This window comes from Ammodytes marinus (genome assembly GCF_949987685.1).
Source record: "Ammodytes marinus genome assembly, chromosome: 6".
Taxonomy (NCBI): domain Eukaryota; kingdom Metazoa; phylum Chordata; class Actinopteri; order Uranoscopiformes; family Ammodytidae; genus Ammodytes; species Ammodytes marinus.
Genome location: NC_137235.1, coordinates 16,376,989 through 16,394,240, shown reverse-complemented (window position 1 = coordinate 16,394,240; position 17,252 = coordinate 16,376,989). Strand labels below are relative to the sequence as shown.

General features: G+C 39.9%; 3 protein-coding genes across 3 annotated transcripts; 2 read left to right on the top strand and 1 right to left on the bottom strand.

The window, feature by feature from the left end:
- Positions 1-1,249: 1,249 nt before the first annotated feature.
- Positions 1,250-5,287, top strand: LOC307252485 (OCIA domain-containing protein 1). The gene is made up of 8 exons (XM_080030159.1): positions 1,250-1,407; positions 1,793-1,877; positions 1,976-2,029; positions 2,128-2,175; positions 2,569-2,698; positions 2,792-2,958; positions 4,241-4,402; positions 4,536-5,287. Exons 1-8 carry the CDS (start codon positions 1,354-1,356, stop codon positions 4,568-4,570), a joined length of 735 nt encoding a protein of 244 aa, XP_079886285.1. The 5' UTR covers positions 1,250-1,353; the 3' UTR covers positions 4,571-5,287.
- A 125-nt stretch (positions 5,288-5,412) lies between these two features.
- On the bottom strand, positions 5,413-6,670 carry rhbdd2 (rhomboid domain containing 2). The gene has a single exon (XM_080030158.1). The coding sequence runs from the start codon at positions 6,584-6,586 to the stop codon at positions 5,636-5,638; it is 951 nt and encodes a 316-aa protein (XP_079886284.1). The 5' UTR covers positions 6,587-6,670; the 3' UTR covers positions 5,413-5,635.
- Positions 6,671-7,121: 451 nt separating this feature from the next.
- Positions 7,122-13,954, top strand: chic2 (cysteine-rich hydrophobic domain 2). The gene is made up of 6 exons (XM_080030041.1): positions 7,122-7,415; positions 8,186-8,240; positions 9,245-9,400; positions 9,534-9,590; positions 9,685-9,744; positions 11,284-13,954. The coding sequence occupies exons 1-6, from the start codon at positions 7,279-7,281 to the stop codon at positions 11,332-11,334; spliced, it is 516 nt and encodes a 171-aa protein (XP_079886167.1). The 5' UTR covers positions 7,122-7,278; the 3' UTR covers positions 11,335-13,954.
- The last annotated feature ends 3,298 nt before the right edge of the window (positions 13,955-17,252 follow it).

Here is a 17,252-nt window from a genome sequence, read left to right as displayed (position 1 = left end):
GAGGCAATCAAATTATTTTGTGGAAAACAGTGTAGAAGTGCAATAGCATCACCTAGGCTCCATACGATGCTAATGCAACATTGTACCATTCTGTTCTTATTGGCAACTTCAATCAGATACAAATAAGTTATTGTGTTTTATGCTCAGGGTAAATATGGATTGTTCGACACAACCAGCACTTTTATTTCTGAGTTCAATGTAGTGAGATATACGAAGGTTTTGTAAAGGCATATGTCCTCCTGTGAGATTTCAAATGTCAATCCCTTGTATTTTCTTAGTTTTGGTTAGGTATTTAAACTGTATCTTCCTGTAAATTCTTTGCAATTATTTTGTGATTTTTTTATCTGTAAAGGAAAGGAAAGTAAATAAGACATGTTCAAGCAGCTAAGAGACAGGCTATGAAGTAAGACAAATGTTTAGTTCAATGATTTACCTTTTTAGGCTACATAATTAATGAAAGTGAGTATGTTGACATTAAAATGCTAGATATAGGCCTACACCTTACAAAAACTTAGACTACTGAATTGAAATGCAATGTAAAATAAGATATTAAAATATAAAGTGTCACATATGATATATGTTAAGTTTCTGTAATATAACACACACTACACAGTAACATTACATAATTATTAAATATAAAATAAAACAAAGAATACTACAACGATAATAACTGCTATAATCTGGTACAATGCATCTCTCTGTGAGATTAATGTTACTTTGTACATGGTCCCTGACAAATAAACTAATAATAATAATAATAAAGTCTACTAGGCCTATCATATAGGCAAGGCCTTAAATATGGAATTAAAATTCAATCTAGGTTACAGTGATATCATTGTAACTTGGTAGGCCTATATAACTTACAAGTAACATAGCGCATGGCATGGTAACATAGGCTGTATTGTCATGTAAGAAAACCAAAAAGCATATTATTTTATTACGATGCATTATTTGTATTTCTTTTTTTATTCAACAACTAGAGGACGATGACTGACATTTTCGATGTCTCTTGTTATTTCAAAATAAAAGATCCAGCGCAAAATTGTTTAACCAAAGGTGTAATTCTAGGCTATTGAATACGAATGTTTGAGTTAGAAAAATAAAAAAATATCCATGCAAGTTATTTTGGGTGTTCAGAATCAGGCAGTAGGCCTACTTAGACCAACATCACTTTTTCGCTACAAATGCCACTTTATTTTGTATTATTAAGTTACTTACAAGTCTATATCCGGGTCAGTTAGCTCGAGCTATGACATTGTACCAAACAGACAAGAAGTCAGACAGCCGAGTGGCGTAACAGTTTGTAATTTTAAATGCTTTGAAAGCTTAATTTACCCTGACCTCTCCGTCAAAATGTCGTCACCCTCCACAGGCTTCACGGAGGATCGGCAGCACGGAACAAAGCAGGTAAACACACCGTTAAACACCATTTGTGTAAGCACATGCTACCGTGTCAGGCTAGCTGCTAACCTGCACTCTAGGTGAACTGCATACTGACTGAATGTGGCTAAGAAACAAACGAGGATGGTGTTGCCTGTTGTTTCTCTTTAGTTTGTGCGGTGGGACTAGGCCTATCTGACTTTATAATGCGTCTAGTGGCAATTAACTAAAGGCATTAAAAGGTGTGTGTGTGTGTGTGTGTGTGTGTGTGTGTGTGTGTGTGTGTGTGTGTGTGTGTGTGTGTGTGTGTGTGTGTGTGTGTGTGTGTGTGTGTGTGTGTGTGTGTGTGTGTGTGTGTGTGTGTGTGTGTGTGTGTGTGTGTGTGTGTGTGTGTGTGTGTGTCCATTGGCAGGCCCCACTGGGCGTGCAGTACACCCCCACAGAAGAAGAGACTAGGGTGTTCAAAGAGTGCAACCAGGAGAGCTTTTGGTACAGGTGTAAGTTTCTGTCTGTTGCTTAAATCATGTTATGTTGTGTTTAAACCAAGGCTAAATAGTGGAGCAATGTGTCTTTAACACCTCTGTTTTCTTCACAGCGGTGCCCTTCTCTGTGGTCACCATGGCTATCACTCAAGCCCTTGTTGTCAGAGGTAATGCAATGCATCATGTGGAGGAATATGCAACATATGAAATTCAAACACACCTTGAACTTTGAATTCACCATGATCTATTTAAACCATATCTGCAGGTACTCTGACTCCGTCTCCGAGGTTTGGAGCTCTTCCCAAAGTGGCCTGTAAGTTCATCAATGTTAGGAATGCTGGGAGTGAACGCACTCAAGTTGAAAGTGGACTAAATTTGACAGACTCATCCTCCCTAACAGTATCAACGAAAACTAGCATAGTAGTGATTCTAATGAAGGCATAACTGCATTTGTTTTTTACTGTGCTTAAGCGTCTTTGAGTGCCTTGAAAAGCGCTATATAAATCCAATCCATTATTATTATTATTATTATTATGAATAAACTGGCAACTGAGTGTATCATTAGACTTCATCTATCAAAGGCTGCATTGCAGTTGTGTCATAAAATGTTGTAACATAATTGTTAGGGGGGGTATTCAAATATTTAATATTGATATACAAAATGTTTTGGATGCATGGGTAATTATGAGTATTTTTGCCCCTCCAGTTGCTGGCTTCTGTGGCTACCTGGCAGGGAAAATGTCATACATGAAAACATGCCAGGAGAAGTTTAAGAGGTTAGAGAACTCGCCTCTTGGGGAGGCCCTCAGACAGAGGACAGGACTGCCTTCACAGATGTGAGTAACCCACACGCTTGATCAAGATACATGTTTAATTCACCAATTAACCCTGTGGAGTATTTTTTTTTTTCATATTTCCTCAATGCCCAGTCCCCAGAGTCCTCAGTCAGAAATGGGTGACCCCAACACCCAGCCAGTTGACATGTTCCAGGCAGCGGAAGCCCCTAGTCAGATGCCCACTACTACAGAGCATGGATATGGCTACAATCCAGAGCAGCCTGAGCAAATGCGCAAAGCAAATGACTTCAATGCTCCAGGTACCACAGAGGATTACTGTATAAGCCTTTTTAGTCATATGTAATAATGACCATCTTTTGTGCAAATGAATGAGTGTTTCAGGCTCACAGATAATTTGAGTGATAGAAGTTATAAAGCTTCAAATAATGGGGCAAATATGAAGAGCTAGCAATTCAAATATTTCTTTCCTTTTCTTTTTATTTAAGTGATAGCTATAATTATATTTGCAAATGAATCTTCAAATTCAGGCACACAGCAGATTTAGCTTTTGATACTGTTCATTTATTTGGTACGGTTAACTATTGTAAACAGACTAGGTGCCAAAGTCAAAACTATGGCACCTATCGTTACTCTAAACTTAAAAGAAAAATGATTGGTGTTTAGAATTTGTGTAATGAAACATTGAGCACATCCAAAGCCAAAAAGAGAACTGAAATAATCAATAGAAAAGGGAGCACTACTACCACAAACTTGGATTACATTTATTTAATTTTTTTTACTTCCTGAAATCAGAAATTGTAATTATATTCATTCAAAAGAGGATTTATGCTTACTGGGGGTTGCGAGAACGATCTGTAGTGCTGTACAATTTCACTGTATCTTTCCTATAATGAAATGTCCTTCCCACAACTGCAAAGTATACTTTTGGGAAACCTTTCCTTCAGCTTGCCTAGATAACCTAGCCTGGAAATCCAGACCCTGATATCTTGAACGATAGTGTCTGGCCACGATCAATAGTAATTTCCAACTCAAGGGGCGGCTCCTACTCGTGCATTTTAAATGCCACTGCACGCAGTTGGATAGCACTACAACCAATCAGAGCGATGCACAAGGTGACGTAAGCCCCGTTCGTTTAGCGAACAGCTGTTAAACTGTTAAATTAAACGTTTGCCGTTGTCGGTCGGCAAAACAGAACATTCCACTTACTTGCTAATGAAAGATTTGAGTGCCGTCTTCCAAATCGTTAAGGGTCGAGGCCAAAGCAGTCTCAAACTCACACAACATATCCGCAGCCATCTTTGATGTTTACTATCACGGCTTCGACGTCGCATGCACGTCACTGTCGTCATCCGGTTACGTCCTTCCCAGAGTACCATATAAAGGGCTCTGGCACGCCCATATTAGATAAAACCAATTGAAACGTGAGACCCAGATTTCTGGTCTTCTTGATAAAGCTTCAACGGAGCGTGGCCAGACCAACAGGTGCAGCAAATTTAATTTGCCAGCGCCTAGTGGCAGGTCTGGGAATGCCAGGCTATAGATAACCCTCTTTGTCCCTTTCCTTGGCCCAATCATGTTCAGTCCAGTCATATGTGGATGATGATGAGCCCAGGAAAAAGGCAACCCTCTATGAGGACCTGAGGCTCAAGAACAGAGAGAACTACGAGGTGACACTCACCCAGAAGGCTGAGACTCTGCTCAAAACACCCCCTGAGAAGGAGCCAATGAGATTCACTAAAGAGAGTAAGTGTCTGGTTAGTGTAGACATGTGTAAAACACCAGGAACTAATGAAAGGTTGACATTCAAAAAATGTGTGTTGTATTTACATTTGTGAAAGACTGAACTCCTCCTCCCTGTATATCTCTTCTGTTACAGCAAAGAATATGTATGGAGACACCTGGGAGGAATGAGCCTTACTTTGAATATAGATGGGATCTGTGCGCTGACATCACTCTCAGTACAGTTGGCAGATCAGTGGCCATTTTGTTCCGGTGCAACTTAGCGTCAGGTGTTGTGAATATTTGGTAGTCTCTGGTCAATACAAGTGTTTCAAGTGAGTCCATTAAACCAAATTGTAACTGTCTTTGTGTGTCCTTTTCATCTTCACTAATACACAATTAAATGTCAAAATTAATATTAAAGCTACATTTTACTATTAGAGCACAATTTGAACACAGGCAAGATTGTAGGTTCACAAGCAGCCCTGCTTGAAAAACATGGGTGTTAACCACACCATGATCCAAGTTCAATAAGTTGTACACTGATGCTTGTTAAGCATGAGTTTTTGAACAGTTATTATTTTGCAAGTGAAGCATTTGTTTTAGGGGCATGTATACCAACTGGATTTATAGATGTTGAACTGGAAAAATGTAAGGTTTTAAAGTGAGACAGGGGAAAAAACGTCAATGTTTTGTTGTCTTCATCAGGCAACTTAACAAGACTAAACATAAAGACACAGAAACGGATCACACCCTTTTGACGTCAAAGCCAAATGATCAAACTAAATAGATGTAATACTTGGAATACTTATAAGAAACGACTGGTGTGTGTCGAGTTGTCATGTTATGCTGTTCCTCCTCTTTGAAAAGTATTACCGACACTCATAGCTTCTTGCCTTATGTAACTTATTTGAGGTTTTGTGCTTATATTTTTATGTTTATTATGTATTTCATGAGTCTTCTTCCTAGAGACTTTTTTATTTTTACACATTTGTTTATTATAGAAATTAGTAAATAAACGTTACAAAAGCAGTAATTGTACAAATGTATGTTCAAGCGTCACCCATAATATTCACACAGTCAGAGTCATGTCACAGTTGGGAAGACAGTCCACATACTGTTAAATCAGGTTCACAATGTGTCCAATGCATTTGATACTATACAACGAAATGAAATCCAATGGAAAAAAAGATGCTGCCAGTGTAAAAAAAAGTATGGAATATGGCTCATCTGTACAGTTGCTGTAAGGCAATCAAATTAATGTGCATGACTGTGGTTGTGGCTGCAAGTGTGTCCGTGGCTTTGCCCAACGCCATGTCCATGAGAATGGAGAGGAGGCACAGGACCTGAAAGAGCACTGGTCGAACTTGGCCAGCCTTCATAGGAGTTGGTAGCGGTATGACTATGAGCAGTGTTAATGCTGGGCATCGGAGCATAAGCCTGGGTTGGGTATGACCCAGGTGTGGGATTAATTTGTGGAAGGAGGGTCTTCCTCCGCTCTTCGGTGGAAGCAGGGACAAACATGTCTCCGCTGATGCTCCTCAACAACCTGAAAGGCATCATCTTCTCCAGAACGCCAGCCCTGGCCTCAGACAAGTCCAGAAGGGAGAACCATCCTTTCCCACACATCCACCCAACCAGGACGGCGATGATGTTACAGGGGAGCACACTGTGAGGAACCAGGGCAGTGGTGACTAGGAGGAGCACCCAAGGGAGAGCCATGGTGGGGAAACTGACTCCACACAGGAATCCTTTAGTCGTTTTGGTGTGCATGGTGGTTACAGCTACACACGCCAGGGCCACAGGAAGAAGCCCCTCGGTGTGACTCCGGCTGTCGTCAGTCTGCATAAGATCAACGAAGCTGTACAACAAGCCTGTGGTGATGGACAGCAGTAGAAACAGGTACAGGAAACGGACGGTACCGAAACCTTTCTCCAAGCTGCCGCTGAGAAACACCAGGGTTGTGATGTTCACGAGGAGCTGAGCAAAGGTTCGGTGGTAAAAAGGGTACAACAAGAGTATGTGGAGGTGTCCACTCTGAAAAACAGTGGCACCAACACTTAAGACCCCTGAAGTGAAGTCGAAATATGTTTGGATACCAAACAAAACGCTAGATAAAAGCACCACAGTAAGAATCCCACTTGTGAGGACAGGAAGTACGTCTTTAAACACTTGGGAAATAATTTTAAATTTCTCAGTGTGTGTCATAGTGCCAAATATCTCAGGACTTAATGTTTAAAGTTATCGATAAAGAATAAAACCTGAAGGCAACACTTACACGACTGTAGTTCAACAGCACTTCCGATAAGTAGCTACAGGTTGGCTTCAATGCTAATGGAACACTTCCGGTGATAACCCTTCAAATTAGAACAGATACTCTTAACGTTTTAATTAGTTCATCTCGGCTGTATTTGTCAGTAGGGACCGGAAAACTCACTCAGATATGACTAAAGACGTATTCTTATATCGTTCATGTCTTATTGAAGGAGAATCTGCTAAACTGCCGGTTTAATAGTTTTTCTATTTTTTCCTTTTTTTATAAACACTATGTATTTTCCCATTTAAGTGGGAAACATTACAAAAACAGTATGTTTCAATCATAGATAAGGTTTCAATGCATTTTTCTAAACTTTATCTTAGGACGAAAAAACTCCTCTGACGTAAGCACGTCTACCACTCTTCCGGTGTCGTACGGTCACTGCGGCGGATGTTGATGTTTTGTTTCTGAGCTCGCTGGACTATGTGAACTATATCGTCTCCGTAACGGGTTGGTTGATATTTTTGCGTATTTTTTTCTCTTGCGTTTCTCTCTTTGCTCTTTCATCAGCAAGGTCTATCTGTTCGTCGGCATCGTGTCTGTCCCGGAGTCTCTCCAGGGAAGCGCGAGGCCGAGTCGTGCGATGATGGAGGACTTTGATGAGATCTACGAAGAGGAGGAGGAAGAAGAAGAGGAGGACGAGGACAGGGCCGCGGAGGAGCAGCTCCTCAAGTACGCTCCGGACCCGGTGGTGGTGCGAGGGTCCGGCCACGTCACTGTGTAAGCTACCGGCGACGCTTGCGGGCACCGAGAGATAGAGGAGTTTACCGACGCCGTGTAATGACTAGCTGTCCTGGGCTCCGTGGATACCTGTCTGCTAGCTGAGTTAGCTGGTGACCTAGCGTAGCCAGCTAGCTGCTAAAGTTAGCGTAGAGCTAAGTCTGCGAGGAGTGGCTGATTAGCCTTAGATTTAGCTTTCGTTTTAGATGAACCACGTCATGACCCAACACATATGCCTCTACTTCATCTGTATTTACCACGTAATGTCATATTTGATATACGTTAAAGCGATCGGACACTTTATCACTGTTAACTTCAACACGGTATTAGACACCTTGTGGTGTTTTGTAGTGAGCCTGATCTCTAGAAATGGGTGTTTCTACCGGGTAATTAAAAAAACTCTTGTACATTAATGAGATATTAATTATTATGCGTAGTTGGACTTTACTGATACATTTTGCTGTAGCAGTAGGAACTGAAGTAACTGGATGTTGTTTCTAATCCAGTCAGGTAAACACAAGCAGTGTTAGCTCCAGACTAGCAGCGGTGTGTTACTGTGGCCTCACAATTCACCCCAATCAACAGTGTTATGGTATCGCATTGATGATTCCCCTCATTTTTCCTTCTTACAGAGTTTGCATATTACATACTAGTCGGTCAGCACTCCTTCTACTACTCAGTGGCATGTAAAGTTGGGTAGCACATGTGGTAGACCTGATACCACATACTGTTTGTCTATAACACTTTGCTTCTCCCCCTCTCCCCTGCAGGTTTGGGCTTAGTAACAAATTTGAGTCAGAATTTCCTTCAGCACTAACGGGAAAGGTGAGTGTCTTGTTGTTCATTTATACATCGTAACTATGGCAAAATGACAGCCTCATCAGAGACTCTGCTTGCATTACACATAGCCAAGTCTCAGAACTATACATTGAAAATCTTTAGTGAACTTTTTCTCACAGCTCCTGCTCTACCCCATACGTGCGGTAATCACAATAAAACGGTACTACTTACTTGCCAGGTCGCCATGGTTGTTGTCTGTAGACCGGGGTTTGCCTTTTATTTGATTTTGCGTAGTTTCCAATAACAACGGATTTTTGTCCACAAGAGCCTGAAATTCCTCTCAAATCAAAGATGACGCTGGCCCATGGGTCTGCCATGCTCATGGCCATAACTTCCGTTCCCTTTTTTTGATACACTGTAAGCCAGGTATTAGCTTTATTGACACTAAACCTATTTTAATTGGTCCATGCCCACCTCAGGCACAGTGTCGCAAAAAAAGGATGGAATTTTTTCCCCCGAATATAGCAGACCTATGGTCAGCAACAGCTTTTCATTTGAGAGGAATTTCAGGCTCTTGCGGAGAAAAAAATGCTGTAATTGGGAACTATGCAATATTAAATAACAGGCAAACCCCTGTCTATACAGACAACAACTTTGGCTACCCGATACGTATTGTTTTATTGCGATTACTGCACATAGGGAAGAGCAGGAGCTATTTAAAAAATAGTCCACTAAAGATTTCCGGATGTACAGCTCTGAGACTCTCCTTTGTGTAACGCAAGCAGAGTCTCTGATGAGGCTAGCAATATGACCTCTCACATTTGTACATTATATTCTAGCCACCAGGAAATGTGATGCATACGTTTTACTTATGTGTATTTCAATACATATTCTGTTATGCAGTATGTTGTCTAGATGCATTCATCTATCTGCTCACCAATACAACATTTTTACTTATTAGGTGTTAACACTACATAAAGTATTTCAACCTGCCATCTAAGAACAATACATTTTACCAGATTAACTATACTCTCAGTGCCCTTTCTCAGGTGGCACCAGAGGAATTCAAAGCCAGTATCAACCGGGTAAACAGCTGCCTAAAGAAGACGCTGCCAGTGAATGTGCGGTGGCTCCTATGTGGATGCCTTTGCTGCTGTTGCACATTGGGCTTCAGTTTGTGGCCCGTTATTTGCCTCAGCAAGAGGGTAAGATAGTGCTGCATATGTGACAACATCAAAGTAAATCCATCCATATCAACTGCATATGTGTTTTTATTTAATATTGGGGGGCAGGGGTGGCTGAAAGGAATATGATCTTAATGTCACTGTGGCCTTCCAGACAAGAAGATCTTTAGAGAAGCTTCTGGAGTGGGAGAACACCAGACTTTACCACAAGGTGAGCAGTTAAGGCATGAAGAAATGTGTCTAATAATTAATAGTGTGCCTTGATAGGAGATGTTATTGATCAACTTCTCGTTCATTGTTTGCAGTTGTGTTTGCATTGGAGACTAAGCAAAAGGAAGTGTGAAACGAACAACATGATGGAATATGTGAGTATCTGTTGTCCTGGCAGCGGTTTTATAATACAATGATAAATGTTTTTCAACTAGAAATTAGGGCTGTCAAGCGATTAAAAAAAATAATCTAATTAATTACAGGCTCTGTGATTAATTAATCTAAATTAATCGCATACTTATATGACACTTTTATGCCTGTTTATAAACAAACTGTATAGGCTACCGTTCGTCTCTCTCTCTCTCTCTCTCTCTCTCTCTCTCTCTCTCTCTCTCTCCCCCCCCCCCCGTCTCTCGTAACTTCTGTCTCCTCACCTCAGCCAGGTTTCTACATTAAATAAATGTAGGAACTACTAGCTAACTACTACTAGCGAACTACTAAAACAATCAGGCTAAATGACAACTGTCTATCTCCCACAACAGACAGCGCTGCACACATTCAACATCGTCCTACTCATAGCCAAAAATATTGACAAACACACACACACACAAAGAAGGAAAAAAGACAGGCATATGCTAGGAAGAGTGAGAGGGGGCGGGTGCCCGTTAGCAGGAGACGATCGCAGCTAGCAAACAGAAGTGAGACACAGAGGAAGATTGAGAGATACTGTTTTGAACCTACATTGTTAATTAGGCACCCACTAAATCAATAATGCACAGACACTGCGGAGAATAACATAAGATAACTTCCTACCTTCATGCTTATTTGCCCGGAGCAGCCCATACACATCCATAGAGCCCTCGGCCCCTTTCCCCTGCTTCTTTCTTTACTCTTTAATCCTGTGCGGGCCGTGTCCGTGCAGCTCCGCTATCGTCTCACCTCTTTTGCACCGGGTCAAAGGGCAATATAGAAGTGCGGTTATTCTGCGTTAATTTTTCTGTGATTAATTAATCTAGATTAACGCATTAATTTGACAGCCCTACTAGAAATATATTAATGGCTGCAGTCATTTTCTCCCCCTCACAAAATTTGCAAGGTTTAAAATTAAATGTGTAAACATGGAAAGTTTATTAATGAAATTACTATTTTGCTAAGCAATACACAATTGAATGTGTGACTGAATGCATTCGATTATTCAATGCAGTGTCTCACATTGCGTAGTAGCAAAAGTTAAGCATAGGTAAAACTTTCTTGCTGGAGCCCTCTGCATCAGGACCCCCACATTGTCAAAGTAGTAGTTTCATTAAGAATGAATGATGGGTCTGTGTTGTTTTCACAGTTCTAATGTTAATTTGAAAGTTCTTAAACAAGTTAATTCTCACCCCTGATGCACTCAACATAGTTTAATTAATTATTACAGCATACGTGTTTTTATTTCCAGACAGTAATATACATTGTGCCAGAGTACATACTGTCTAGATTTCAATGAGAAACAGCTTATGGATTTTTTTTGTTTGATCCATAACTCAGTGGATTTGATACCTGACTCGACAATGTACTTGATCACATTGACGCATAAATTGAGTAACGTTGATATTGCCAAAAGGCAGGGATACAATCCTGAGTTAGTAAAATGATACTACTTTGTTGTCGTTGGTCTTACACTAACAGATTGTGTCTCTTATCCCCTGCAGGTTATCCTAATAGAGTTCTTACCTAAGATCCCGATCTTCAGACCGGACTAGCAGGACTGCTGCTGAACTTAAATCTCCACTGCTGCCCAGCTTTGTCACAGAACAACAATGGCTGTCAAGGCTCCTGAATATCTACCCTTCCCCAAATACTCTTGATATTTTTGTTTACGGGGTAGCATTGATCCTCCCCCTGCTGTCCCACACATAGTTTCTATATATCCTTGTTTACAAATCCAGCATCCCACCACTTGTTTTTTGGAGGGAATTCACCATTGAACCGTGACCTATTGGGCGAGCTGGCACACTGTTTAGCCATCTTAATCGGCACCAATCTGTTGGTTGTCAGGGGAGATCCAGCCACGGGCAGCACTAAGAATTTTTGGAACTAAAGCTAGTGACTGGACTCTCAAATTGAGTTTTCCTTGAGCTTCAACTGGAATTGTGGCACTTGAAAAAATACACCCCAGTGCTTTTGTAACAGTTGGTTTGGTGCTCTAGAACATTACTCAAAGGCTGTGGAGGCAACGTAACATGGAACTCCAAAGGAACCCCCATCCATATTAACTCCACAGCGGACAGAATAGTCATAAAGGAACATGTCGGGCCAGTGGCCAGAACTGCTTAGCTAAGTAATGTCACTGTTGTCATCAATTCCCAGACATCCTTCTCCTCGCCTCCTTTCATATCTGCACACTTCACTGTGCATCACTCAAACCAAGTGACAATCACACACTCTGACTTTACACCGCATACTAGTATGAATGGGTCTTTATGCTACAAGGTTTACCTGGAACAATTTGATATCAATGTTATGCTTGTCCAGGTTAGCAACTGCTTCTGAATGGCAGTGGGAAAAAGTCAAGCTGAAAAGAAAGCCACTAGTTATGAAGAAAGGAAACAATTTTTTTTAGTATCTCAAGTTTTGTTAATTGTTTTGGTATAAGAGAGGCAGTCGATGCTTGTTCACTGTGTTTTTTATGTGTCTGAGAGGGCGGGACATAAGCAAAAAAAAAAGAGAGACAAATCGGACCTGAAGAAATACTCTCCGTGAAGCAGGGCTCTGTATTTGATGCATTTCTTTGCCATAGCCAATGTTTGTTACTTTTGTTGTAATTTATAAATGCGTGAGTGTGCATATACGATGTGCATTCAATGAAATACGCCTCAGTTGTTCTGGGTGTTTTTGTAAAGGAATGCCATGGTTGTTTACTTTTTGTCTTTATGGTTATGTTCCAACACTAAAGCACACAATTGCTTTGTCCTTAACACCTTTACATGGCGTTCTTTTTTTATCTGCTGACATTGGCTCACTTATACAAGTGTTCATGTTAAGGGTGTGGCTCTTCTGTTTTTGATTTAGTCTGACTTTTGTGTTTAGAGTTCTGTGGTAAAGTATTGGGTAATACCAGGGTTATGTATCATCAAGCAGGATTACTGAAGCTACCTTGATAAGTGCACTGAGTAAAAACCAGACTCAAAGCTGCACTGATCAGTATTTTTATATTATCAATGCAAAATTACTGTTTAAGGTGAAAGGGGTTACTCTTGATGATGTGCCTATAGAGAATAAGCCAACCTAGCATTCCGGCGTCTTTTAGCTGATAAACCCACTGCATGCTACCTGCCCCACTACACCAAACGGCAGACAGATGAAGGTGGAGACTAGCTGGTATACAGAGTAGCAGTTAAATAGACAGGAAGTTGAAATGTGGAAATTGCAATCAAGTGTCCAAAAGTGAATTCAAATGATTAATATCGTCCCTCTGTTTCTTCTAGAATCTAGATGTTCAAATAGGCAACCATGTTTTTGTTTAATACCAGCTTGATACATTGATAAAATGTCAGGAAATGCAGGTCTACGTTAAAATAATTTAGATCAGTTATCCAGCATACAGTCCTGCTTTGCGATAAATGCCCAAAGACTATTTTGAAAGCTGACATGTTATATATATACATAATGAAGCGCATCTCAATGTAATGAAACATGCAACCATTTGCCAGCAAGTAGAAGACAAGCTTTTTCTACTGGGTATACGACCTGGGACTGAGATAGAACAAAGCTACTCAGTTTTAGGTCACTTGGCTCCAGTGATCGCATGGGTCACACTCAGGGGATTAAACCAGATAAACACAAAATGTAGCAATGGGAAATCTAACAGTCAGGTATGTTTCAAAGTTAAACCAGGGGGTCAAGCATACCACCCAGATCACACTTTACTGCAATAATTGTAAAATCTATTAAGAATTAGTTTTGAAATTAAAAAATGCCCCAAATTAAAAGAAAATAACCAATCTGTGGTCGTCTTGTTTAGATGGTAAAGGAATCACGTATTCTACAGACTCACACAGCTCAGACATTCTGTTGGATTATATGTTAAAATACCCAAATTCACTTGATTATCACTGGGTTGCCTATTGATTCATCAGTTACTTTTTTTAAATATTTTTGATCGTGGTCTCTTCTATGTAAATCAAGACTATATGCAGATATTTGTGGTGTGTGTGTGTGTGTGCGTGCACAGGTTGTATCCAGATGCAAATGTTCTTCGTAGATATCAGACTGTGATTGAGCCTACAAAGTTTTTTTTTTTAATATAATCTGGATTGTTGTGTGTGTGTGTGTGTGTGTGTGTGTGTGTGTATGTATGTATGGGGGAGAGAGAAAGATATATGTACATATGACTCATGAGCAGGTGTATGTACAGTAATAAACTACCAATAAAGACGGCTATGGGCATCCCCCTCTGTAATCGGTATGATTTTTAAGATATATTTTTACATATGTTCAGATTTCCTGCTTATGTTCTGTCATTGGAGGCCACAGGATATCTGGAAGCACAAAGTTAAAGGCAACTGGATTTGCTGTGTTAGATGTGTTCACCACAGGCTTAATCAGCTCAAGGGACTGGTGGGCAGTTCTCATGATGAAATCCCAATTCATCTTCAATGAATAGCCCAAAACAAGTCCTACGATCAATATATTTTGCCTACATTGGTGGAAAAAGGAACTGTCATATATAACAGCATTTGACAGCAATGCACAAATGTGGCATAGTAAAGATATATAGGATTTTTTTTTAAATAATCTATATGTTAAACTGCAACATCCATCCATGAACAAAGGAGGGAAATCTACGCATGTGAATGAGCCTACTGGTCAGACAACTGAGTGTTTTCAGTCAGAGGCTCATTGAGCTCGGCTGTAAAAAGGACTGGTACAGGAAGTCATTTAGCTTTTATTTAATTTTATGTATCTCTATTATTACTTTTAGAACACTGCTATCTATCTTTTGCTTTAATCTGCTCTTGGACAGATTTATCGTCTGTGACAACAAGGTTCATAGCTATGAATCCTCTTTCACACTCGGCTGTTGACACTCGGAGCGTGGAAACGATGGACTATTGGCAGCATTTGGCACCCTGCCTATCTGTAATGCCGCTTACATACAGTATATGCATCACAGACATTGGTTGATTTTGTACGAGAAATTATGTTGTGAGAACTGAGTGAAGTTTGCTCTGCCAGACAAAATGAGCAGCAGCTAGTTGTTTGTTGAAGGGAGGACATTTCTACATGCTGAAGCAGGTCATACATTGATTTAGTATCTTTTTATTGATTTTCTTTCTCAGATATCGTCTGGGTTCAGTTTGTCCTGTTCTGAAAGCACCTCAGGGGCGATTCTAGTTAAGTGTTCCACTGCACCTGAAGTTTCAATTATTTTCTCAATAATGGGTTTGATCTCAGATACGTCTCCAGTGGAAAGAAAACATGTGTAATCTATAATGTCTGCTGCTTGAGGCTCTGGGCAAAGACCTGTAAGGAAGGGAATCCCGTGGGTCAATTTCACAAGAAAAGGTTGTGGCACACATGAATTAGTGAATGCACATTCCTTTAGATTTAACATGGTTCTACTCCGGATTGTTAAATGACCACAAATACAGAATTGATTCAGCTATTATATTATTCAAGGTACAAAAAATGTCTGATATATTCACACCTTTTTTTTCTTTCTAGAAAACCATAGAAGAAATTGGATATGTGACCACATATTTGTTTTGCCTTTAAAAGTAAAATTTCTATGATCAAGGTTTTTTGATTGTTTTTTTGAACAATTATATACAAGTTTGAAAACATTTGACATGTGTGTTAGTGTTTTTAGGATCTCTCTATCTATCTATCTATCTATCTATCTATCTATCTATCTATCTATCTATCTATCTATCTATCTATCTATCTATCTATCTATCTATCTATCTATCTACCTCCTACCTACCAGTACCTACCTACCTACCTACCTACCAAAGTGATTGACTGACTGACAGATGATACCATCCCCAGAACGATGCTGCTGGGATAGCTTTGCTACAAAATAATAATCAAGGCAAACAAAAAGCAAATCTAGTTGCTGTTGATGTTCTTGATTTAGGTTTGATCTTAGATTGGCATGAAACTTTTATAGTTACCTTATTACTAAAGTCTAGAACTACTGACGTCTAAAACATTGTCATTACCCACATACCATTTCTGCAGGGTGCAATTTGTAAAAAAAAATAAAAAAAAAATTATGTAAAGGTGACACCATTTCTCAGACATTCATTTTATTATTCCGGACATTTGAAGTCATATACAGGAGCTGGACCCCACTGAATGAGCTTACTCCAATAAAGTTTGAGTAAGAAACCAGGCAGTCAGGGCACCGCACCTATAGTAGGCCTAGGACCATAGTCAACTCTAGATGTTGGACTGGAGATACACGTACATCAATAGACAACAACCCTTAAACAAAGTGATGCTGTAATGCTGGGCACAAAGTCAAAATTTGTTTGCGTGGGTTCATGGTCGGTGAAAAATGTTGGTACAGCATGACTAATCAATATGACTCATCTATAGAGAAAGTTCTGTTTTCCAAGGTGATGTTAGTTGTGAGAGTGGTGCAGAGGCCAAAGCTTTCATGAGAAGGAATATAAGAGACACACTAAAAGCATAACTGGTCAGTGGTCACACACATGGCTTTAGCTCCAGATTTACCAGAATTATAGTCGTTTGGAGACAACAATCTTGATATAATCCTTGAAAATGGGCTTGAAATTACTTTTTTGAGCCTGACAAACAGTTAGCAGCAGTCATTTCCGCCCAAGCGTTCTCCACAACCGTCTGTGTCAAAAATTTGGATCTGAGGATGTCTGTGGCTTCTGCTAAGAGCGTTCACTTACCCAGCAGCTTAAACAGATGGTGTCTCCATCGGTTGGATAAGATGACCAATGGTCACTTTAAAGGATTTTACCCCCTGGCTTTGCCAATCAGAGGGAAACTTGACCAAAGTGTTATCAGGGCTTTTCCAAAGCTGCATTAACCAACAACTAAAAGCTGCTAGTTTCAGCTGTGAATCGGAATGCACAATGCTTCTCATTTAAATATATTATAATAATGTTATCAGCAGCCTCATAGGCGTAGGCTATACAGATGATAGTAGTAGCTTACTTAAAGAGTACAAGTTACCATCAAATTACCTAGCTAGCAGGCTATCTTTAGCTAATCCGCTTCAATAACCAATCAATATTATTATTAATATTATCTATATCATCTATATTGTTTAGAATTGAGAAAAAGGCAATATACAGTATGTTCAGGAATTGTACGTATTTATTTTTACATTTCTGTAGTACTTTTATAAAGTCCCGGGTAAATTTGACTCAAACAGTACCAGAGTCCAAGAAGTGAACATGATACAAGGGTTAATATGACACCATGTTAATTATTAAAATATTCCACTATAGAAACTGTGTATCCCAGTCCTTGCTTGCAATTAAAATATTATCATACAATTATGGAATAAAGACCTCTTCTTGAATGTCCATAGTTGAACCTTTCTTTTATATGGTTATTTTGTGCGATTTCTGATGAGACCTGCTACTACTAGTCGGTTCAACCAACTCTTATTTGAAGCCACTTTCCTCCCTTTCTCCGA

What these genes read in the sequence shown, in the direction of transcription:
- rhbdd2 (XM_080030158.1), bottom strand. Translation starts at nt 6,586, where the DNA reads ATGACACACACTGAGAAATTTAAAATTATTTCCCAAGTGTTTAAAGAC.
- chic2 (XM_080030041.1), top strand. Translation starts at nt 7,279, where the DNA reads ATGATGGAGGACTTTGATGAGATCTACGAAGAGGAGGAGGAAGAAGAA. An exon ending in CTTCAGCACTAACGGGAAAG is followed by an intron (nt 8,241 to 9,244) that starts GTGAGTGTCTTG and finishes GCCCTTTCTCAG; the next exon opens with GTGGCACCAGAGGAATTCAA. An exon ending in CGAACAACATGATGGAATAT is followed by an intron (nt 9,745 to 11,283) that starts GTGAGTATCTGT and finishes TATCCCCTGCAG; the next exon opens with GTTATCCTAATAGAGTTCTT.
- LOC307252485 (XM_080030159.1), top strand. Translation starts at nt 1,354, where the DNA reads ATGTCGTCACCCTCCACAGGCTTCACGGAGGATCGGCAGCACGGAACA. An exon ending in GGCAGCACGGAACAAAGCAG is followed by an intron (nt 1,408 to 1,792) that starts GTAAACACACCG and finishes GTCCATTGGCAG; the next exon opens with GCCCCACTGGGCGTGCAGTA. An exon ending in AAATGACTTCAATGCTCCAG is followed by an intron (nt 2,959 to 4,240) that starts GTACCACAGAGG and finishes AATCATGTTCAG; the next exon opens with TCCAGTCATATGTGGATGAT.